The 21,626-nt window shown below is 52.0% G+C and overlaps 2 protein-coding genes across 4 annotated transcripts in view; both read left to right on the top strand.

Moving 5' to 3' along the window:
* Positions 1-18,308, top strand: part of IP6K1 (inositol hexakisphosphate kinase 1) — a 32,579-nt gene extending 14,271 nt beyond the window's left edge. For 2 of the 3 annotated variants that reach the window (XM_072347857.1, XM_072347858.1), the window contains 5 exons: positions 10,799-11,142; positions 13,415-13,625; positions 14,098-14,282; positions 16,864-17,039; positions 17,666-18,308. In XM_072347857.1, the coding sequence (XP_072203958.1) occupies positions 10,920-11,142; positions 13,415-13,625; positions 14,098-14,282; positions 16,864-17,039; positions 17,666-18,175 (1,305 nt within the window). In that variant the 5' untranslated portion in view covers positions 10,799-10,919 and the 3' untranslated portion in view covers positions 18,176-18,308. The remainder of the gene's footprint in view (positions 1-10,798; positions 11,143-13,414; positions 13,626-14,097; positions 14,283-16,863; positions 17,040-17,665) is intronic. The other variant, XM_072347859.1, reaches the window with a different exon arrangement.
* Positions 18,309-19,559: 1,251 nt separating this feature from the next.
* On the top strand, positions 19,560-21,584 carry GMPPB (GDP-mannose pyrophosphorylase B). The gene is made up of 8 exons (XM_072347860.1): positions 19,560-19,753; positions 19,829-19,909; positions 19,975-20,023; positions 20,254-20,555; positions 20,641-20,719; positions 20,796-20,923; positions 21,052-21,234; positions 21,397-21,584. Exons 1-8 carry the CDS (start codon positions 19,625-19,627, stop codon positions 21,526-21,528), a joined length of 1,083 nt encoding a protein of 360 aa, XP_072203961.1. The 5' UTR covers positions 19,560-19,624; the 3' UTR covers positions 21,529-21,584.
* Positions 21,585-21,626: the final 42 nt, after the last annotated feature.

Genomic DNA, 21,626 nt, shown 5'->3' with positions numbered 1-21,626 from the left:
TAGAGTCTTCTGGTGCCTCGGGTTTGTACAAGCAGAGGCCATCAGCGAGAAGGCAGCTGTGTGTGTGGGCAGATGGCTTTATGTGACAGTGTTATGGAATCTCACTCTGTGAAATAGTAGTAAATAGGGCAGCAGCTCGCGAGACACTTCAGCTCAGTGCAACTTCGTGCTTCTGCTTAACGGGGTGCAGCTTCACCACGGCTTTACCGTAGTCTCATTTTGCCACGTGTATGTTCTGTTGTGGGAAATGAAGGCGTCAAAATTCAGAGTTTTCCTCGTGGTTTAATTAGTTGATATTTAAAGAGAAATACTTGCAGTGTTTGATATTCAAATGTTAGCAGTCTAGAATTGAAGATAGACTTCCTAATTTCTGATATTTTGGTGATTTACTGGGCTGGAGAGATTTGTGTTTACTCATGGACATACTGTTTTTCTCTCTGAATAGACCTATTCTCATGCAAGGCTGTCCAGCTGCAGTAGTGTTGGAAACAGGGTGCTTATCCGTGAGAGCCACAGCTGTAAGTCCTGGTGTTGGTGGAGCAAACTGTGTGGAGGTAGGCTGGAGTGTCTGACCTCCGTGTGGCTGAATTTGCAGTACCTTCGAGGTAAAACCAGGTCTTACAGGAATCCCCTGTTTGATCAGAGCTGTGTCCAGGGGCAGCTGTTGCAAGCAGTGCCAAGAGCTGACTGAAGCAGATGTTGATCACGTGGAAGTGGTGTTGGTAAGGTCATGAAAGCTGTGTTGTGAATGAGTGGAGTTCTTCTGAGAAGGTCCTGTGATGTCACTAAACTTAAGATACACTGTACAGCAAATGCTGATGAGTGATACATGTAGCTTTGGAGCTGAAAAAACTGTTGCAGTGATTCCCTACCTGAAATCCCTCCGGAAGAGTCAGCTCTAGCTTCCAAAAGCCATTGCTGCACAGAAGCGGCCGGCTTTCTGTAGTGACTTTGCTAACAGTTGAACCAAGGTAAAGGGAGCACTGGATGTAACCCAGGCAGCAGATTGTAAGAATTCTTTGTTGTTCAGGAATCAGTGTTGTTTGTATAATGTTGTTGCTGTTTTTCCTGGCTTTCCTCCCCAGTGTTGCTTGTGCACACTGCTACTGTTTGTCATGCCCTAGTTAATCACAGAAGGCTGTTTCTTGCTCTCACCTTTATATATGTTTTAGTAGCCCTCTTGCTCTGGAAAGAATGCTGGCCAGAAATAAATTGGGTTTATTTTTGAGGAGGTAGAATGTTGGGAGCGTTAATGGTGTGCTATGGGAACTTAAAGCGTGAAGAATTAAAACTTAGTGTGTTTCTTAACATGCAACTTAAATCTTTTTTATCCTAACGTTTGCTTTTATATCAGTGTTATTGTCTTGCTGTGAATTTTTGTCAGTGGTGAGTAAGAGCACAACTTGGCAGCTGCTTGAAATTGAGTGTTAGCCTTTCTTCCCTCGCCTTCCCTCCCAGCTTCCTGTTTGCTCCTTTTGTCACTTGCGTGTCTATTGAACCACTTGGTTTACAGAGCTGTTTGGACCTGCCTGCAAGAGTGCTGGTGCAGCTGTGAAAGGAATGACAGCAGAGAGCTGAAAGTGCTGAATGATGGTTCTGTTGGCAGAAACGGTGTCTTTAAAGTCATGGCGAGACTTCACTGAGCACGCGGTGACAAGGCAGTTGAAGCTGAATTAAGTTGGCTCTGCTTCTCCTTTACGTGTCCTTCCTCTGCTGGATGGTTCTCCCCTTTCCTTTCAGTGACACTGGCACTAAACCAGCGCAGGAAGCCACTCTGGCAAAAACAATGTTCTTCCTTGGGTGAACTTTCTTGCCAGAGTAGTTTCTGAGCAGGGTCAGGTGAGTGCCAGTGCTGACTCAGGAGTGAGAATGGGGTTGTGGAGTGCTAACTTGGATTTACTTAAGCTGTTGCGATGCATGCGAAGGAACAAAATGCAGTATTTGCCAAATAGCAGCTTTGTTAATTTTGCGTCCTGGTGGATTGGTTTGACAGCTTCCACTAGAGGCTGATTCATCTCTTCCAGAGAAACACTGCAGAAACTGTTGAAATGCAGGTTTCCTGAAGCTGTTTCATTAACATGCCTATGCCTTGCTCTAGAAGTCAGGTAGTCGTAGTCATTCAGTCTTTGGTGTCTTGTTTTCAATGAGACGGCCTTATGTAACAGAGTGCTCCTGGTGTGGGTACCTGCCACCAGCTGAAAGCAGAGAACCACGACCTTCCCAGCACGTTTCTAAGCAGTCATCAAATAGGAAGCATTTTCACTCGGTTTTGTTTCAGTCAGTATTTGGGCTGGTCATGTGGGAAAGGAGCCATCAGTGTTTCTCTCATGGTCATTTCTAAAACATGCAAGCATTTCATCGCTGCTTGGTGCTTATTTTGACTTTCTGTCTTTGGTTTTAACATGGAAATACAAAAAGAAAACCCACCCCAGCTGCAGTGATAAAGTCACAGACGCTGCAGGCAGACTCTCTCTGCTCCTTGGGCATCACAGTCTTCACAGCAGCGCGAATCTGCACGTCACGCAGGCTTGGTTCTGGGTTGTTTTTGTTTTGAATGAAGATCACCAAGATAGATGATAGTTACGCAATTTCTGGGAGAGTTCTGTTACAGAAGTTGGCCCAAAGCTGTTCATTCGCCTCAGTGACTTTGTTAGTCATCGTTTTGTATTTCAGCCTGCAGACTGCAGAGTGACATATAACTTAGGACAAGCAGCAGCTCAAGGGAAGTCAGTAGCCGTGCCGTACTTGTTGGATGCTCATCAGTGTGACCTCATTTTGTCTCATTAAATAGACCCTCCATGCAGCACTAACATACCCTACGTGTTCAGTTTTGCAAGTAATCCTGTTCTGCAGCACTCCTGGAACAGAGGTGAGCTGGGAATGTAAACGTTGGCTTCAGGCGTGAGGATAACTATCAGCAGTTCTGGCACCTCGTGCTGATACAACTGTTTGTACAGCTGCCCGATAGATTGGGGATCTGACCTGAGTTGAAAAGTAATCCTTAAAACCAAAACAAAATGCTGGTTTATTTTTAACTTCAATCAACTCCCTCATTTGTTTCCCTGCGAGCAGTTGTACCGGCACGGCAGGGCTGAGTGGGAGGGTGCTGCTCATGCTGGTGCAGCTGTAACTGTGCTCTGAAGAAATAACTGAAGGACGGATTAGAAACTGATTTGGCACAGTTGGTGCTGGAAGAAGCCTGCACTGAGTTTGTTTGAAGCCAGGCATTTGGATCGAGTTGGATTCATTGCGGAGGATCGTTTTAAAGAGCAACCAAAACAAGCAGCCGTCTCCACCCCAAAATGTGCCCTGTTTTCACCAAATTAGGGAGAAGGTGCTGGATGAATCGAGTATCAGCACACACCTTTTGCTGCTGCAGGTCAAGCCTTTGATGCATGTTTTCTGACTCTGCCATTTGAGAGTGAGTGATCTGGAGGCCTGGCTGCTCACCCAGCTTTTCTCCCTTAATACAAAGTTTTTACATGTTTTGAAAACAAAAACTATTTTTACCAAGTACGTGTGTATGAATCTTGTTTGGTTTTGATTTCAGATAGATTTTGGTTTATTGGGTAGCTCTTGGTTTCTCCTTTTCTTCCCCCCCCTCCTTATCTTCTAGGGGTTCCTTATGAGGTGGAAGAGGGTTGAAAGCTGAATCCTCCTTGCTCCTACTTTGGCAGCTCAAGACCTGGAAGTGGCTGTTTGCTCCTCAGTCAGGAGGGCTGTGACTGTTTTTCCTCTTGCAGAATCCTCACTTTAGCTTCTTTGCTTTGCTTTCTGCGTAGGACAGGTAGGAGGCATTATGTCAACCTTATTTCCAGGTCCTGTCCACCACTCTCAAGTTTGAAAACTGATTTTGTTGCCACGCTTCTCTGAATTTTGGTGCCTTTGCTGGAAGTTTCCTCGTGTTGTTGTGCAAGCTGGGAGGCTCCGGTCCCATTCTCCCTGTAACTTCGTTTACAGCCTCAAGGTGCACAGTTGTTCCTACTTGTTGAGGCTGTGTGGAGGTGTGAGTGGGAGCTCTGGCTCACAAGCTTCTGGGCGTTGTTAACTCAGAGAAGGTGAGGTAAGAGCTGGCTTACAGGGTGCCAGCTTTCCCCTTTCCCCTGACTGTGACACACACCTGAGATGTGAAACTCACTTGAGTTCTGTGGGTGCTGTTGGGTTGGGCGGCCCCTCTGGCACAGAGCAGTTCTCCCAGTGCTGCCCATCTTTAGCAGATGTGCACGTTGCCACGACATCACGCCTTCCCTTTCTCTGCCAGCAGTGCATTGCTGTGCTGAACAGTGCTTTGCTGTTCCTCTTGCTCAGCACAGGCACCACCAGTGCTGACTCATTTACTGCCTTTGTGTCAGCAGAACAGCATGGGGCTTTACCTGCTCGTGCCTCACCTTCTGATGCTGTGGGAGCTGTGGCGTTTGGTGCCCACAGCTGACATGAGATCACCTTGCTGAGTTTGGCATTCAGAAACACAGCTGTTCTATCGTCTTCCTGCCCTGGGAGGCACCTGGGTAGAGTTACCTGGAGGATCCTTTAGTCCTTCAGGAATTCCTTAGGGATGTGCCTGCCTTATTTAAGCTTTACTCCTGGGGAGGAGGCCGTGGTCTGGGTCTGAAGAGCTTGAATGCTTTGCTATCAGCATTAACGTAAGCATTAAATAGAAGATTTTTGAGGCAGGACATGAAACTGCCTCCTTTGTGTGTTCAGACTGTAAGTTAAGGCACAAATTCTTTCCAAGTTAGAGTCAAGCCTCTTTACTGGGATCAACACGATTATTGTCCCCTTCCCCCATCTATGAATGCAGGGACGGTGGTTTTCTTGCCCTGCTGCTAAGTTTACTGCTGAGCCCTTCGCTAGTGAGAATTCTAGCAGTGTTGTTTTTTCTTGATGGATAGGGCCAATTCCTTATGGTTTGTGATGGTTGAAAGTAAATCCCTTTCTGGCTGCCTGAGCTGTGCTCCAAACAGCAGCGTTTGCATTGGAATACTTTAAAAGGGACCTCTGTACAGTGAAGACTTTTTTCCCTTTTGCAGCTGAGATGAATAGAAGCCAGGAATTAATGCACAGAAAGCTGACTGACAGGGCCTTACAAGCACCGATCAGTAAGTTCTTCTCTGGGAAGTGTTTGCTGTACTCTCATCTCACCCGTAAGATACAGAACTGGAACTGGACATCCCTGCTCTCCTAGGTGCAAACCTGGAAGCAAACCTGGGCTGGTACTGATAAAGCAACCTTTTGTTAATGTACGTACTTGCTCTGGTCTTGCTGCTATGGAAACTCAGGTTTGGGCTTGAGCCAGTGTCTCGGGACGGAGCAGGAAGGTGCCCTTTTCACTGAGGCAGGGTATGTTTGCAGGGAGGTGCAGCAGGATTCAGCTCAGCTCCTGTGCCTCACTGCCTGCTGGAGAGGAAGAGGGAAATAACGCAGCCAAGGCTGGGCCTTCTGCAGCCACCCCTCACACTGATGGTTGCGGCAGGGACTGGCAGGTCCTCAGGCAGCCTGTGTCCTCCTGCCAACATGCTGTGTTTGGGCAGTGGAGAAGGAGAGACCTGGAGAGGAGAGCAGCAAGGGAATGAAATCACTGCATATCATACCCGTTATGTGCTGTCCTCTTTGTCCCTAGCCTGATGTTGTTGCAGTGCTGCTATCTTTCCAGCACCCAGCTGAACAGGAATACAAGCTGGAAGAGGCTGTCTGAGCTGCTGACTTGGGTTACCCTTGCTGGCCGACAGCTGCATAACAGATGTTCACAAAGTGTTGCACAGCACCTGCTCCATATGTTGCAAGCAGTCCCAGACGTTTCCTAGTGCCTTGCTGTGTGCCAGGGCTTGTCATTTTAAACAGAAAAATAAAATAAGAGTAGCTTTCGCTGTAATGTACCACCGTGAGAAAGCAAGAATTCTCTCCGCCTTGGATCTGGCAAAGGATTCAAGTACCTCATCCCCCCTGAATGTACTCTGTGCCTTATGCGTAGGTGACAGCAGAATACCTTTGCAGTTCCCCTAAGGAAACAGCCTTCTCTAATCCCAGATCTAGGTAGCTGTTCTGTTGGTGCGTAACTCAACCTTTTCTGCTTCAGGAGGAGCTGGAAAGGCTTGGCTTCCTCTGCGTTGTTAGGAAGAGAGCAGGAAATCTGTGGATCATATGCAACAGGCAGAAGTGCTAGAGCTCTGTGATGATTGGGATCTAAGTAGGACACAGATTGTTGTCTTTCAGATCTCTAGAAGATAAAAACACAGGGTACGCTTAAGGACTTGCACTACGAGCTTAATTGTATTTTCTGTGTGGTCCTTCCTGTAAGCACAGTCAAGCTGTGTCTTAAAGCTGATGTAGCTCTTTCCTTTTGCACACTTCAGCAGCAGGGTGTTATTCACATCTTGGGTGGAGAGGGAGTGCTTTTGTGTAGCTCGTGGCATAGGGGCTGTAGGGCCATCCACACCTGAGTGTGGTTCCTTTGTATCCTTTGCTGCATCCCCATCGTCATTCTCTTCCTCAGCTGCCTTTCTGCCAGCAGCTTTCTCTGAAATGCCTGTTGATGAGTTTTCAGGATCCTCTGGTCTTGGTCTGTAGAGCCATCTTGGTGAGTGAGCATGTCCAAATAGCTGGGGCACTGGGCAAGGTGCATAGGGAGGCTCAGGATTCAAAGCTGCATACTTGAGCAGGCTCAGAAGGCTTGTAGCTGTCAAGATATTTAGCTGGCCGAATGCGAGCAATTCTGGTTGTGTTTTGAATGTTGTAGCAGGTTGTGTTTCTGCAGGAGGGATGTGCCTGGCTGCAGAGGTTCTCAAGGTCTTCTGCTGATGTGCCTCGAGCACATGGTTCAGTGCTGGGAAGTTGATCTCAAATCAAAGCACATGGGGATGTTGTTCCATTTTAGGCTGTTTTTATTTGTAGAAGTTGAGTCACCCATTCTGGCATCACAAGAAAAGACAGTGCTTTTTCAGCATGGATGCTAACTGCCTCTGCTCTCTGCCAGCCAGCCTACCTCTAGCTCGCAGCCACCAGGCACCCTCTGGCCAGATGCTCCCATCCTCTTTCCTTGATGCATTAACGTTGTTTTAGTTTTGTGCGTTGCTCCTGCCTGTGCTGGGGATGTTAAGGGAAAGTCCAGCTTCTGTCACCATGACCTTGAGGTCAGTGTTTATCCTTGCCTGTGGCCCCACCCCGGGATCCTGTGTGGCCATCTGCCTTGTTCTTTGGCTGTGCAGATCCTGCAGTGCTGGGAGCCGCAGTGGGGCCCTGTGGGAAGGCAGCCATGCAGGCTGCTCGCAGTGCAGGCGTGAGTCAGCGCTGCTTAAGGCAGTCAGCTTTCTTGCTGCGTGCATCACAATTTGAAGTGTTTGTTCTTCATTTTATTTTGGTAGAGTTCAGCTTTACCCAGTGAGTCATGAAGCGCTGCCAGTATTCCCATCCAGGACACGTTGGAAGGAGTGGGAACGTGAGCGTCGTGGTGTGATCTCAGTAGTTCTCACACTTGTAGTGAAGTTCTTTGCCACCAGCTCTCAAGCGCATGGTGATGGGAGGCTCGTTTTTCCATCACCTTAGGTTAACCATCACAGAAGCATCCCTGCTGTTCCCACTGCCTTCCTGCCTGATGTTCTCCCACCTCAGCTCCCCTTGGTTAGTGCTGGCCATCCCCTCAGCTCTGGGGGAGGTCTGGTAAGACATGAACTTCAGTTGGGGGTCCTTGGCATCCTCTGGCTGGATCTCAGAGCACATAACTCAGTTTGTTACTGTGGGATGGCACATACCCTTCTGAAGGGCAGCATCAGTAAGGGCGGTGGGCTTTACTCCACTTCATGACTGTGGAGCTCAGGGTTACCTTGTGTGTCTTTGTGCCACTGCAGTAAAATACAGCTCACTGTTCTTGGTGCCTGTGCTACTAAAGACCAAGTGTTGGAAAGGTGAGCTTGAATTCAGTGTGCATTTAGATTTAAACGTTGTGAAGCCAGTCCTTTTCCAGTACAGGCTATTTGTAGTGGCTGGGATAATGGAATATCAGATGTGCCATGTCCTCACGCGCTCACCAGTGACTCTGCTCACCCCTGCCCTTCACAAGTGTGACTTAGTGAGCGATCTGTCCTTGGAAGGGGGATGCTAGACTGCCCTCCGTGTTCTGCTGCTGTCTGATCTGTGGTTGCAGTGTTGGGCACAGCCAAAGGACGTGCTCGGGTGACCTCGTCTCCCTGAAGCTGTTGTGTGGATTATAGGCTGCTTTTCAGTCCAACTGGAAGGACTCTGAATTTCACAAGCCAGCTAAAATAGTTGAACCAATGCCTTTGTTTAACAGAGGAAGGATGAGTAATATTTAGGCCTTCAAATAGTTTGGGGTTGTGTTTTTGTTTTTTCTTTTGCTTTAGAGTTGTTTGAAACTGCTGGGATTCTTCTGTCTATTTGTGGATAGTGTCCATGTTTAGTAATAATCCTTTGCTTTGAGTTGGCCTGAATGTCACTCAGTTCCCACTCCCAGATGTGACATGTTGGTTTTTCAAACTCTGTAGTTATATCTTCCTCTTCAGTGTTGACTATTAAATGCTATTGGGGACAAAGGATTTTCTTCCTCACGTTTACTTGTATGTGACCCCATGGCACGATTTGCTGCTGTCCTCTGAGTGACTCAGGCGACACGTTCTTAGGTGTTGCTCATCTTTCAGCAGCCTTCTTAAAGCAGGCCAGGCGTCCCCTCTCTTGTTCTGATGGTTAAAATCTGCCCTGAGGTGAGTATGAGAACAGCCTGCTGGTGTGTGTGTCTGCCTGGGTATTTGTGATCTCTGGCTGAAGTTAATGAAGGTGTCGGAAGCTAATGAGCATACCTAGATAGTCTCCATTCTCTCCGATGGGGAACATTGGTGCTTCGTTCTGTCACTGGTGGAATGGAGACCCTGAGACACGTTGCAATCAACTTGCAGTGGGAATAGGGCCCAGTACCAGAACTGGGAGTTGTATGTGTGCCTCTGGGTACGGTGGACTCTCTTAGCTCCTTTGTCCCATTAAGTGTGTAGGAAGGTGTGAAGTTGTCCCCTGAGTTTGGACTAGTGGAATACTCTGCTTTGGTCATTGGCAAAATAAAGGAAACCAAATCTAAGGCAAAGCTGTGTAGGCATGGGGAGAGCTGAGTCTGAAGCGCTCAACTGTGCAGTGCTTGTGTGCTGCAGATGCTGGCACTGTGCTTTATCTTGGATATTAGCTGCTATCAAACCAAGCTAAGAAGTGCATAGGCAAGTCTCTGCTGCCAGAACTCTGCCTGTCTGATAAATGAGAGGGAGGAGAGAAATCCACAGCCTGTCTTGGTCCCTGTGGTGTGTCTCAGGCTCTACGTGAATTTAGAGACTTAAACCTTATCCTTTAATCCAAATATGATGTTTTTCCCTTTCCTACACCAGCAAGCTGACTGTTCACTTCCCTTTGCACTGGATGTAGTTGTGTGAGCACAGTGTGGTCATGCAGCCACCACAAAAGGAAATGTTTTCCATTGGATCAGTGAGATGATTCAACTGAAATGTACGTACATGCTCTTACTGTTCCAAAATCCAGCGTGAGGGATGGGAGGGAGAAGCGTCATTCTGTTGCTGGGACCTTTTGGGTTATGTTGAGTTAAACATGTTGTCAAGTATCGCCCCCAGTTTCATAATCTCTGGAGCTGCATCTTCTATGCTGCTGAACTGGAGAGGAAGGGAAGAGCTGGAGGAGCTGCTTTCCCCCTGGAATGTGGCCCAGTGCAATGCTGGTGTGTGGCTGCAGAGACATCCCGTGGCCAGACGAGGGATAGGCTGAGCTGTTTGGCCCTCTGAGATCCCCCAGGCTTTCATTATTGCCTCTGCACGTGGCTTTTCCAACATGATAAGTTCAGATATTGTAGTTGCCGTGGGGTTCTTGTGCCGGAGGCTTCAGGTAGTTCCCTATTGAGAGGAGATGCTGTGGTTCCCCAGGAGCAGCTGCAGTCTAAGGTAGGAAGGGCAAAGCATCTGGAGCGAACTCGGGCAGTTTTGCTTTTTCATCTTCCTGTGGCTGTGCCAGGCCGTCTGCAAACATCTGAAGAGCATCTGTCTCCTCCAAAGCACTTTAAATCTCGTTTGGATTTAGCAGTCCCTCTTGCCTACCTATAGACAGCCCAGGCTTATTGTGTGAGTAGGCTACTTAAAAGCATCGGGAAACAGCTGCTCTGAAGGGCTTAGGGTAATAAAGGAGAGGATCCAAGGGGAAGCCACTTAGATGCAGTGGAGGAATGGCTATGGCACGTGTATTTATTCTGAAAATCTTCCATGTCAGCGCTTGGAGAAGTGAAAAAGAAAAGGGGGAAATGGTGTTGGGGATGCAAACAGAAGTTACTTAGTTGCTCAGCTGTTTAAAGTGCAGAGGCAGAAGGAATGGGACGCTCCTTCTTAAAGGGCTTGTTCTACCCCTGTTGACTCTGTCCCTGCTGGGTGGGTGTGGGCTTGCTTTTCCTTGTGCTGGAGCTCTGTCTGTGCTCCATTAAGAGCCTCTCAGATGAAATGAGCTGAAGGAAGGAAATGGTATTTTCTAAAGGTGAGAGCCTCAGAATACTCCGAGCTCCTCCTTTCCTTGTCTCCTGTCAACCCAACTGGAGAAGCTGTGGATGAGACAGGCTCCAAATTAACATGTGTTTACCTACACGATTAAAGAGGTGGTGAGGAGCGTGCTGGAACGAGTGGGAAGTAAATGGAGAATGAGAGAGATGCTTGCGGATATAAAGGAACAGAAAAGCTGCAAAACCTTTTGCTAGGAGATGAGCACGGGTACAAGTGGGTCTCCATTCACAGGAATCTCGTTTCCTTTCCAGATCATCGCAAGGAAGCAGATAACCAGGATTTCCCCCCTGTCTGCCTGAGTGCTGCTGAGCTGCATCTCCCGGCCTTTGTGGCTCTCCCCATGCTCCAAGAGTTCAACTGGTGCCCAACGCAATGTGTGTTTGTCAAACCATGGAAGTGGGCAAGTATGGCAAGAATGCCACTAAATCTGGAGACCGGGGGGTCCTGCTGGAGCCTTTTATTCACCAGGTGGGCGGCCACAGCAGCATGATGCGCTATGACGACCACACCGTCTGCAAGCCGCTCATCACCAGGGAACAGCGCTTCTACGAATCCCTGCCTCCAGAAATGAAGGAGTTCACACCTGAGTACAAAGGTGAGGCCTGCCGCCATCCTGCAACACGGCGACGTGTTTTGTGAGCCCGCCCTCTCCTCCTCCTGGAGCTGCTCGTGTGCTGCCGTCCTTTTCTCTGTTCATTTTCACCCTTCTCTTTTGCAGGATAGCCGTTTGATTGGAGCTTTTGGGAAGGGGGGAGGTCTCTTTTCTATGCTTAATATGTTCATCCCTCCAGACGGAACCTAATTGTTGTAGTCCGACACTTAAGGTTATGACTGAAGTAATTTTACTGGCAAGTTATTGTCAGTTCCTACTGCCTTGACCTTGAGCAAATGAAGTTAGGTCATGCACCGAGCTGTTGTGCATTCCAGTCCCATAATTTACTGCTTCCTCATCCCAGCTCTTTTATGGACCCATATCAGAAAACTGCTGAAGCAGGAAGTGTTTCTTTCTGAACGCTGAGCTGAAGTGAGCCTTGTCCCCAGCTGCTCCCAAGGAGCGGAATTTTCCAGTGCCTCTATCCTTGTAGCAGATCAATTGCTCGCTGCATCTTTCAGAAGATGCACTTGTGGCCGTGTGTTCCCCTGCAGAAGGGTAACTGTGCTGCTGCTTCCTCCCTGTGTGGCACAAGGAGGACCGTGCTTCAGGCACAGCTGGGGCCACCATCTGTTCCAGGTCGTGCCATTTGATCTGGCTGTATCCTGAAGGGCTGAAAGCAGTATCAGCTTACCTACCTGTGTCTGTATGTAGATCGTGACTGAAAGATACCATCTCCAACAGACGGGTCCTCTCGTACCCTCAAGCCGCTCTGGATCCATATGGTGCTCTGGTGACCCATCTGAAGCCTGTGTACTTACTGGAATCAATGTGATGTCGGGCTTTCCTCAGGAGATGTGTTTAAAACTGATGAAGCTGATGGTCCAGATGGAGACCTCACATCATCATCATATTTCCCAGTTGCCTAAAGGCAGGGGATGTGCACCTCCACTACTCTATGAGATTTCATCTGAGACTCCAGTGCAGCTTCCTGCTGGTCCCAGGGGTCTCTCCTTCTGCTCTGCAGAAGATGCTCCCTGTTTGAGCATGCACACGTAACTCTTAAGATTGCCTCTTCAGAGGTGTGGCTTGTGGGGCACATCCAGGCAGACGGAGGGCTTGGATGATCATTAATTTAGCGACATGCTGGGGTCCTGAGCTGCTCAGAACTTGTGTTGAGCTTTCTTACGCCTGTTGGCATTGTCATGTGCAGACAGGGGAAGATAGTAACGTGATGTTCTCTATCAGCTGAGCAGTGAAATGTTTCCTCGCTTTTGTGGCAAGTCTTCAGATTCAGTCCGTGTAGCACCCAGTATTCTTGGCAGCTGTTTGATACTGGTGGCAAACTGATAAAAGATTTCTCTGCTGTGAGTTAAGAGATGTTGATTGCCTCATTTCCAGGGCTGGAGGTGCCCTGAAGATGTCAGCCCAAACTGAAAGTGACAGCTCTTCTGCGCCATGGCTGGCCAGCTAGATACATTCGGAATTGGTGCCATGAAAGATCTTTATCTTTCTTAGAGCATGGTGTTTTTCAGGAGCCCCTGGAAGGTAACATTGGCCAAAGCACACATGGAGCTGATTGCCTTCAGCTGGCAAGGTGTTCTTGCTCCACCGCCTCCTGTTATTTTTATCACTGGGAAGCCCTGGGGCCTCACAGATCCCTTGTCTACAAGATTGGCTGACTTGAGATACAAGCAGCGGGTGTCACACCTGAGTCTCAGTGCTCAGATGCTGGAGAGTTCTAGGAGCAGAGAAAGCAGACCAGGGATGCTCTTGTCCTGCAAACGTGTTCCTGCTGTTGACACAGACACTCAACCCAAATGAACTAAGTGTATATTTTGTATGCTTTTCCCCCCTCAGCAGCTTGGTATACCCTGCTTTACTTTCTCTAGTTTGACGTTTCTTGTTTTATTGTACACTGCAAGACTGAATGGAGGGGAACATCCATCCCTCCTCAGTCTTGCATATCCCTTAGCACAGCAGGTTGGGATGTTAGCACTCTGGGCTGATTTCCCACGCATGCCACAGCTTCTATTGCTGTTACCAGCTGTTCACCCTGTAGTGACACAGCACTCCTGTATGCAGGGATTTCTCCTCTGGGCTGTGCTAAAAATGCTTGAGTTCTCCCCTTGTCATCCTGAACCTCATTCCACTGCTCTGGATTTGGTTTGCTGCTCTATGAGCTATGGTTACTTCTGTGTTGTTGAAGACATGTTCTAGTAATTGTATTTCCTCTGCTGGCAAACAGCACTGACAGGTTCCTCCTTTCTGGCAGGTGTGGTGTCTGTCTGTTTTGAGGGAGATAGCGATGGCTACATTAATCTGGTAGCATATCCCTACATGGAGAATGAAGCTTTGGAGCAGGATGACATGCCAGAGAGGGACCAGCCACGACGCAAGCACTCGCGCCGGAGCCTTCACAGGTCAAGCAGCGGCACTGAACACAAGGAGGAAAAACCTGGCCTGGCCAGTGACAGCACGGAAAGGTGCCTTTGAGGGTCCAGTGACAATGTGATAAGTGGGAAATCTCTCTTTCTGCTTTCAGCTCTGGTCCTCCTTTTATTGAAGGTGTTTTGTATGTTTGTACAGCTGCTAGATTGTCTTGTGTTTGCAAACCCAGCGTACTGTGGCACTGTTAGGAGCTGTGCCCACTTGTAGACAAACTCATCCAAGCAAAATGCTTCGGACACGGGATAACGTCTGGATGTGGAAGCAAGGCCTGGGGGGTAGATTCAAATACAGATTCAAAGACCATCAGGTCCTTAACCTGAGGGTGTAAGTATGGGTCTGCAGCCTGGGATGTTAGCAAGGATTTGCTGTAAAGCTGTCAGATTTTGAGTAGTGTGAAGCGTGCAGCAGGAGATGGAACAGGAGGAGGTTGTGTGCGGGTATGACTGTTGTAACTATCTGGAGAATGCATGGATCCTAATATGCTTCCTTGTTCTGTGGTTATGCCAGCAGCATCCAGGAGGCAAAGAGTTCCAGGATGGACTTGCACATCCACTCAGATGTTCCGTTTCAGATGTTGGATGGGAACAGTGGGCTGAGCTCTGAGAAGATCAGCCATAACCCCTGGAGCCTGCGCTGCCACAAGCAGCAGCTGAGCCGCATGAGGTCGGAGTCCAAGGAGCGAAAACTCTACAGTATCCTTAGGGAAGGGCACCAGGTTGCTGCCGTGCTGGCCTACATTACACACTCGAGCTGGAAGCAGCCAGGCCTGTGTTTCCCTTGGCTTGTGTTAAGGATAATGTTTTCCCCATCCATTGCACAAACAAAGCTGTATTAAATGTTCTTTTTCCTACTCTTTCCTACTTCTCAAACAATGCCACTGAATTCTGACACTGGCGCTCAGAGAAGCCACATTTCTAGCTGGTTTCCTGCATTTGTTTTTTCTCTTCTGGACCTTCTCTGAGCTGGTTTGTGTCTTCTCGAACTATCGAGTTCCTCACCTTGCCCAGCAACAGATGCAGGCCAAGCCTGCTCAGTAATTCCTTGGGAAGGAGCCATGATTGTCACCTTTCTTGAGTCTCTTCCAGCTCTACTGTATCCTTCTGGAAATGCTGCCCTGAACTGCACCCCGTACAGAAGATGCTGGTGAACCAGAGGTTTCATTTCCATTGGCATACAGTGCTCTTGTGTCTCTGCTTCCCCATCATTTGTGGCACCCACTCTTGTTGTAAATGCTGTTTGTTCTGACATCCCATTCCTGACTGTAACGTCTGTCTCAAAACCCACCGCTTTGTACGTTAAGGTTAAAAATAACATTTATTCCCCTTATGTTCATCATCTTGCACGTTAACTCTAGAGGGCGTCTACCCATGCAATGGCCAAGTGGGTCTCCTAAGGTCCTTTGCGGAGCTTTGACAGCTGCTCCTCATTTTTGGAACTTTGCCTGCTTGTCATCTCATTCCCTTTTCTGGATCCTTCATTGACCATCGTGGTTCTCCACACACAGGCCTTGTGAATGACTGTGTGACCAGTCAGACGTACCAACTGTTCATCTTTCATTTGCTAGCTGATTAATTGACTGTCAGCATCTCAGTCCGCTGTCTGGCCTCTCTGAGGCACTGTCACAGATCTCCTAATCCTCATGCAGATTTCATTGTCTTGACACTTCATGTCTGCGTTTGTCCAAGTTGCTGAAGCTCCCCAGGGTGCGTTTGAGGGGTGACTTGCACAGAAGGTGCGTTTGTTCCTTCCCTGGGAAGTCATTCACCACTTGCTGTTCTTCAGGTCCGCCTCCTGCTCAGCTCTGTGGGACCCTTTAGTGGTTTGCAGTTCCCCAGATCTCTGCACATCAGCATTGCCGTGCCCTCCCTTTAGTCTCTCTTTAGTCTCCTAGTGCTAAGGCAGCTTTCAATGAGCTACAGCTCCTGTTTAATAGCACGAGTAGATCTGTCTTGTGACCTTTAGTGCTTCTGGGTGAGATGCCCAGTTCTGATTATTTGTTATTCATTAGTTCTTGTTGGATGTGCAGCTCTTCTCCTGGCACCTCAGCTTGAGCTCATCTGTGTTTTGGGAATCCCCAGTGAACACAATAAATTACTCGTGTTTCTTTCTTTTTAGAGTCTCTTTTTACTCCCATCTCCCAGTAGCTCCTTTTCTACTTGGACTCTAAGCCCTTCAATCAGTCTGAATGGATCTTCGTGTGGCCTAAGGAGAATCTGTTGTTTTCTGTGCTTTTGCAATTAATTCCTCTCACATTTTTGCTGGTTTCTAACTTGCCAACCCGTGTTTTTGCTTCAACTGCTACAGCTCGATTCTTGTTTTGCTTGCCTAGGAACAGCCTTGCTTTTAATAGCTTTATTCTTCCACATTTGAACCGTGGGCTTCCCTTTCCTATTCTCAAACGTGTGCTTTGAGCCTCCAACGTGTATTTTTAGATAGACTCCACATCACTTGCAGAGACACGATTCTCTAACTGTCCTGCCTTTTTTTTAACACACTTCCTTATTTTTATGAGGTTCCTCTTTCAAATCAAACACAGTTTCTGGTTGGTTTCGTTCTAAATGTTCAACCCCATTGCAAGTTTAATGCCGTTCTGCTGCGGTTGCCATTTCAGAGTAACACATTGAACTGTGACCCACAGGGCAGATGTTGGGGTTCTTTCTGCCCCCTGGGGCTCCTTTGCTGTACTGATTGTCTCAGGTTTGCTCTCAGCGTGGTGCCCTAATGGAAGGTGTGCCCATTATGTGTGCTGCTAATTGAAGTTTCCCATTACAGGGCTGTTTCCTGCTTTTGTGGCCTCTCCGGTTTCCCCCCTGTATTGGTCAGTGCTGCTGTTCTGGTTAGGCTGATAACAGAACAGGAGCTATTAACTTCAGCCTCGAGTTCTCAGTCCACGGGGATTGTGTTCTTTATCCATATGGTTATGTTGTGAATTTGATCAGCCTTCCAGCTCCCCCCGAGGTGCCACCAGTCCTTACTGGCACACCGTGTCCTTCCTGACATTAGCATGGTTCCTCCTGCTGGGCTTTCCACTAACCCTGCTTGTGCTGTCCTGTTAGGGCTGGGCCTTCCGCTTTCCAGGCTGACTTCTACTACCAGCTGCCAAAGCCCACAGGTCACTCTTTGGGTTTTGTCCTTTTCTTCACCTTCCCGGTTTCTTCTGCTTCCTCTTTGGTTCCCGTTTGTTTGCCTGTCTCATGCTGGCCTCTGGCCCTCCTTGTGGCGGCTCTGGGGAGCAGCGTCTGACCGTGGAGCTCTCCTTGACGTGGCTCTCAGAGTTCCTTTTGCTGGAGAACGTGGTGCATCATTTCAAGTTTCCCTGCGTGCTTGATCTGAAGATGGGGACCAGACAGCACGGAGATGATGCCTCTGAGGAGAAGGCTGCTCGGCAGATGAAGAAGTGTGAGCAGAGCACGTCTGCCACCCTGGGTGTGCGTGTATGTGGGATGCAGGTAGGAATCCCCAAGGCTGCAGGTGCTGCACGTTGCTTTCCCCAGCCCCAGTTCTTGTTGTGTTTGCTGCTGAGCGCTGAGTCAGCAGGTGGGTATGCTGGGGTTCATGCTACATGCTTTGGGTCTTCATTTGAAAGCCCAGAGCGAAGGAACGTGCTTCTCCCAAGGTTGTCTGCTTGTTCATGGGAAACGTGGGGGACTTGAAGCAAGAAGAAGAGTTGTTCTATAGCATTAAGCTAGAGCTGCAGCACCTGGTGGAGATGTCTTTCTGTTCTACCATCACCCATGTGGTGTTGAGAGTTAACAATCTGCTTTCCTATTGTGGCTACACCCTGAGCACGAGCATTTGCTGCTGATGCTGTTGTGCAATAGAGCCGATCCTTTCCCCGCCTGCAGAAGCATCTCATAATCCACATCTCTGCCCACACTTTTAGGGCCCTTTGCTGATCTCATGACACTGGAGCTGTTTGGGGTGCAGGGGGCAGGCAGGGCCGGTCCTGCTCTCTCCTGGGTGTGGTGGTGATGTGAGCTCCCTCTGCCCCGTCAGTGCAAGGCAGCTCTGGGCTCTGTGTGTGTTGCCTTAAGCTTGCGCCCCCACTTGATGTGCCTTTCCTTTGGTGTTCCAGGTCTACCAGCTGAACACTGGGCATTACTTATGCAGGAATAAATACTATGGACGCGGTCTTTCCATCGAGGGTTTCCGCAACGCCCTCTACCAGTATCTCCACAACGGCATCGAGCTGCGCAAGGACCTCTTTGAGCCTGTCCTTGCCAAGCTCCGAAGCTTGAAGGCGGTTCTGGAGAGACAGGCCTCGTACCGCTTCTACTCCAGCTCCCTTCTCATCATTTACGACGGGAAGGACAGCAGGGCCGAGATGTTCGTGGAGTGCCACTCGGAGCCGCGCCTGAAGCAGATGGACGGCTCTGCTCCCGACAGCCTTCAGGACGGCGGCAGCACGGAGCCCGGCTCCCCCCCCCATCCCATGGTGGACGTGCGGATGATTGACTTCGCACACAGCACGTTCAAAGGCTTCCGTGACGACCCCACTGTGCACGACGGACCCGACAGAGGTTACGTGTTTGGGCTGGAGAGCCTCATCAACATCATGGAACAGCTGCGGGAAGGAAACCAGTAGCTCGGGCTACGGCCGCTTATTCTTGTCCTGGTGACTGGAGCAGACACGGCCACCTCCTGCCACGGGAAGCAACAACCACTTCAGTTTTAGAACAATGTATTGCTCCACTGTTTTTAAATGTACTGGGATAGAAGAGCCCAAGGGAGGGCAGAGCAGCGGAAGAGCTCCTCCAGCTGACCCGAACGGCTCTGCCTCCCGGGGGGGCTCCATGGCTGCCTGCTGGGGCTCCTGGTACTTCGCTCCTCGCATGTGTATTGTGGAGGGGGAACCTGGCCCTAGGGAAGGGAAAGCAGGAGAGCGCGGGGCCCCGCGGGGCTGGAGCTGTGGCTTGAGGAGCCTCCCTGCCTCGGCAGCCTCTTAAAGGCCTTTGGCTTGAGATTCTCCCAGGGCTTTGGAGCGGCAGCCAGCGGGCTCCGCGGGGCAGGTGCTCTGCGTGCTCCCTGGCTGGCGTTGCTAGCTCTGCCCTGTTCTGCCGATGGGGCTTTGCTTTTGATGCTGCCTTTTTCCTTCCGTTTGGGCACTGTGAATAACCGACCCAAACGGGGAAATAAAATGACCAAATGCAACCCAGGGCGGAGCTGCGGGGGGAGGCGATGCTGCACCCCCGGTGCTGCCTGCGGCCCTGGGCGGGCCCCGGGACACCACGGGCAGGGCTCTGCCACGGTGACTCCGCCCTGGGCCGCTGACTGACCAAGCCCCAGCTCAGCTGGTGGGCTAGCAATAGTACTTGTAGCAGTTCACGTACCCCGGCCGTGCAGCGGGGCGTTCCGGACCATTTCAACCCTTCCCCTTGTAACCGTCGGTCCCGCCGCTTGTACACAAGGACAGCGCCGCGTCCTACCCGGGCTCCGCGGTTTGGGGGGAGGCCCGGCCGGCACGGATCCCCGTCGGGTCGCCCCCCCCGCTCGCTCCGCCCGCGGCTTCCCGTGCTGGGGTCGCTCCCGTTCGCTGCCGTCCGGCCCCTTCCCCCCCCCCCCACGTGTCTGCGCCGCGCTCCGCCCGCTCCTCCTCCTGCCCCCGCCTCATCCCGCGGCCCTTCTGCCCCGCCCCGCTCCGCTCCGCTCCCTCCATCGCTTCTTCGGGCCGCGGGGCAGTGGGGGGCTGCAGTGAGGAGCCCGGGGCAGCCGGAGCAGCGCCCGGCCGGGCTGACCGGAGCCGCCTTTCCCCCCCGCGGTGCGGAGCCGCCCCCATCGCTGTCTGTGCCGCACAGCGCCGCGCATTAAACGAGATGCATTTGGACCCGCGTCTGTCTGTCCGCGGGGCGGGGCGGGGCAGCGGCGGCTCCGCCTCCCATTGGGTAGAGCACGGCTGGCTCCGCCTCCCATTGGGTAGAGCACGGCTGGCTCCGCCTCCCATTGGGTGAGGACCAGGTGGCCCCGCCTCCCGGGGCGGGCCCGGCGGTGACGCGTGATTCGCGCGCGGCGCTGACGTGTCGCTGCGGGCGCGGGGATGCGGGCGCTGATCCTGGTGGGCGGCTTCGGGACGCGGCTGCGGCCGCTGACCCTGAGCCGGCCGAAGCCGCTGGTGGAGTTCTGCAACAAGGCGCTGCTGCTGCACCAGCTGGAGGCGCTGCGCCAGGTGCGGGCCGCGCCGGGGGGAAGCCGGGCCCCGCCGCCCCGCCGCCCCGCCGCCGGCTGACCGCAGCTCCCGCAGGCGGGCGTCAGCCACGTGGTGCTGGCCGTCAGCTACATGTCCGAGGCGCTGGAGGCCGCCATGCGCGAGCAGGAGCAGCGGGTAAGGGAACGACGCGCCCCCGGCCCGCCCCGCCCCGCCGCCCCGCTCTGACCTTCTGCCCGCAGCTCGGCATCCGGATCTCGCTGTCCCACGAGAAGGAGCCGCTGGGCACAGGTAGGAGCGGGAGGAGGCGGCTGGGAGCGATGGGAGGGATGCGGGGGACGGCAGGTGGCTGGGAAGGCCGATGGGTAAAAGGGACCACGGGGTGAGCGGAGGCGGCGCTGACGGCGGCCGAGTGGCAGCCTGCGGCCGGGGGCGGCACCGGGGACGCCGAGATGGGACGGGCGGCACCCGGCCCGCAGCTGGGCTGTCCCGGCCCCACGGTGGCACTGACGGCCGGGCAGCGGGACCGCTGGCGCTGGCGCGGGACCTGCTGGCCGAGGGCGGGGAGCCCTTTTTTGTCCTCAACAGCGACGTGATCTGCGAGTTCCCCTTCGAGGCGCTGGCCCGATTCCACCGGCAGCACGGCGGCGAGGGCTCCATCGTGGTCACCCGCGTGGAGGAGCCGGCCAAGTACGGCGTGGTGGTGAGCGAGCCCGACAGCGGCCGCATCTGCCGCTTCGTGGAGAAGCCACGCGTCTTCGTGTCCAACAAGATCAACGCCGGCCTCTACATCTTCAGCCCCGGCATCCTGCAACGCATCCAGGTAGGGCTGGGCTGGGCAGCAGGGGGGGCTGGGTCTGGAGGCCGTGTCCTCCTAATCAGCCCACAACCCATCTCCGTCCCTGCAGCTGCGTCCCACATCCATCGAGAAGGAGATCTTCCCGGCCATGGCGCAGGATGGGCAGCTCTATGCCATGGAGCTGCAGGGTAAGGCCCTGAGAGGGGTACTGGCCATGCGTGGGGCCCCACCTGCACTGCTGTCACTGAGGCTGTGTCCCCACAGGCTTCTGGATGGATATCGGGCAGCCCAAGGACTTTCTCACAGGCATGTGCATGTACCTGCAGGCACTGCGGGCACAGCACCCCGACAAGTTGCACTCAGGGCCCGGAGTCGTGGGGAATGTGCTGGTGGTAAGTGCCAGCCCCGGGCAGGCTGCGCAGGCTCATCTCCTCCCACTGCTTTCCTCAAGCTGCACCCTGCCATCCCCACACCAGCTGAGCCGTGCCCCTGGCCTCACTGCAGTCCCTGTTCCTTGCAGGATCCTAGTGCCAAGATTGGGGCAAACTGCGTCATCGGTCCCAATGTGACTATTGGGGCCGGCGTGGTGGTGGAGGACGGGGTGCGCATCAAGCGCTGCACGGTGCTGCAGGGGGCCCGCATCCGCTCCCACTCCTGGCTGGAGTCCTGCATTGTGGGCTGGAGCTGCTCTGTGGGGCAGTGGGTGAGGAGACACGTGCTTTGGGGCTCCACAGGGACTGGGCCGGCTCCTGCCCCCCTGGCTGTGGCCAAAAGGAGGAGGGAAGCACTGGTGCCAGTGGGCAGCAAGGGGAGCGCGGCCCCCCTGCCCTGAACTGGGCTGGGTGTGACGCAGCTCTTGGGACAGGTGCGCATGGAGAACGTGACGGTGCTCGGCGAGGATGTCATTGTCAACGACGAGCTCTACCTCAACGGGGCCAACGTGCTGCCACACAAATCCATCGCCGAGTCCGTGCCAGAGCCACGTATCATCATGTAGCGCCCGCTGTGCTCTCTCCTGGCTCTGTTTAGATTAAATATTTATATTTCCATCTACCTCTGAGCATCATCTGTGCACAGCGGAGCCCCCAGAGCCGG

The sequence above is a fragment of the Excalfactoria chinensis genome, chromosome 12 (assembly GCF_039878825.1).
Source record: "Excalfactoria chinensis isolate bCotChi1 chromosome 12, bCotChi1.hap2, whole genome shotgun sequence".
Lineage (NCBI taxonomy): Eukaryota > Metazoa > Chordata > Aves > Galliformes > Phasianidae > Excalfactoria > Excalfactoria chinensis.
Note: the sequence above shows the minus strand (reverse complement) of the source record. Positions and strands in the feature narration are given on the sequence as shown.

Excerpts from the sequence above, each read along its gene's own strand:
- GMPPB (XM_072347860.1), top strand. The coding sequence starts at position 19,625 with ATGCGGGCGCTGATCCTGGTGGGCGGCTTCGGGACGCGGCTGCGGCCG. Across the intron at positions 19,910-19,974 it reads TGCGCGAGCAGGAGCAGCGG|CTCGGCATCCGGATCTCGCT; the intron begins GTAAGGGAACGA and ends TTCTGCCCGCAG. Across the intron at positions 20,720-20,795 it reads CTATGCCATGGAGCTGCAGG|GCTTCTGGATGGATATCGGG; the intron begins GTAAGGCCCTGA and ends GTGTCCCCACAG.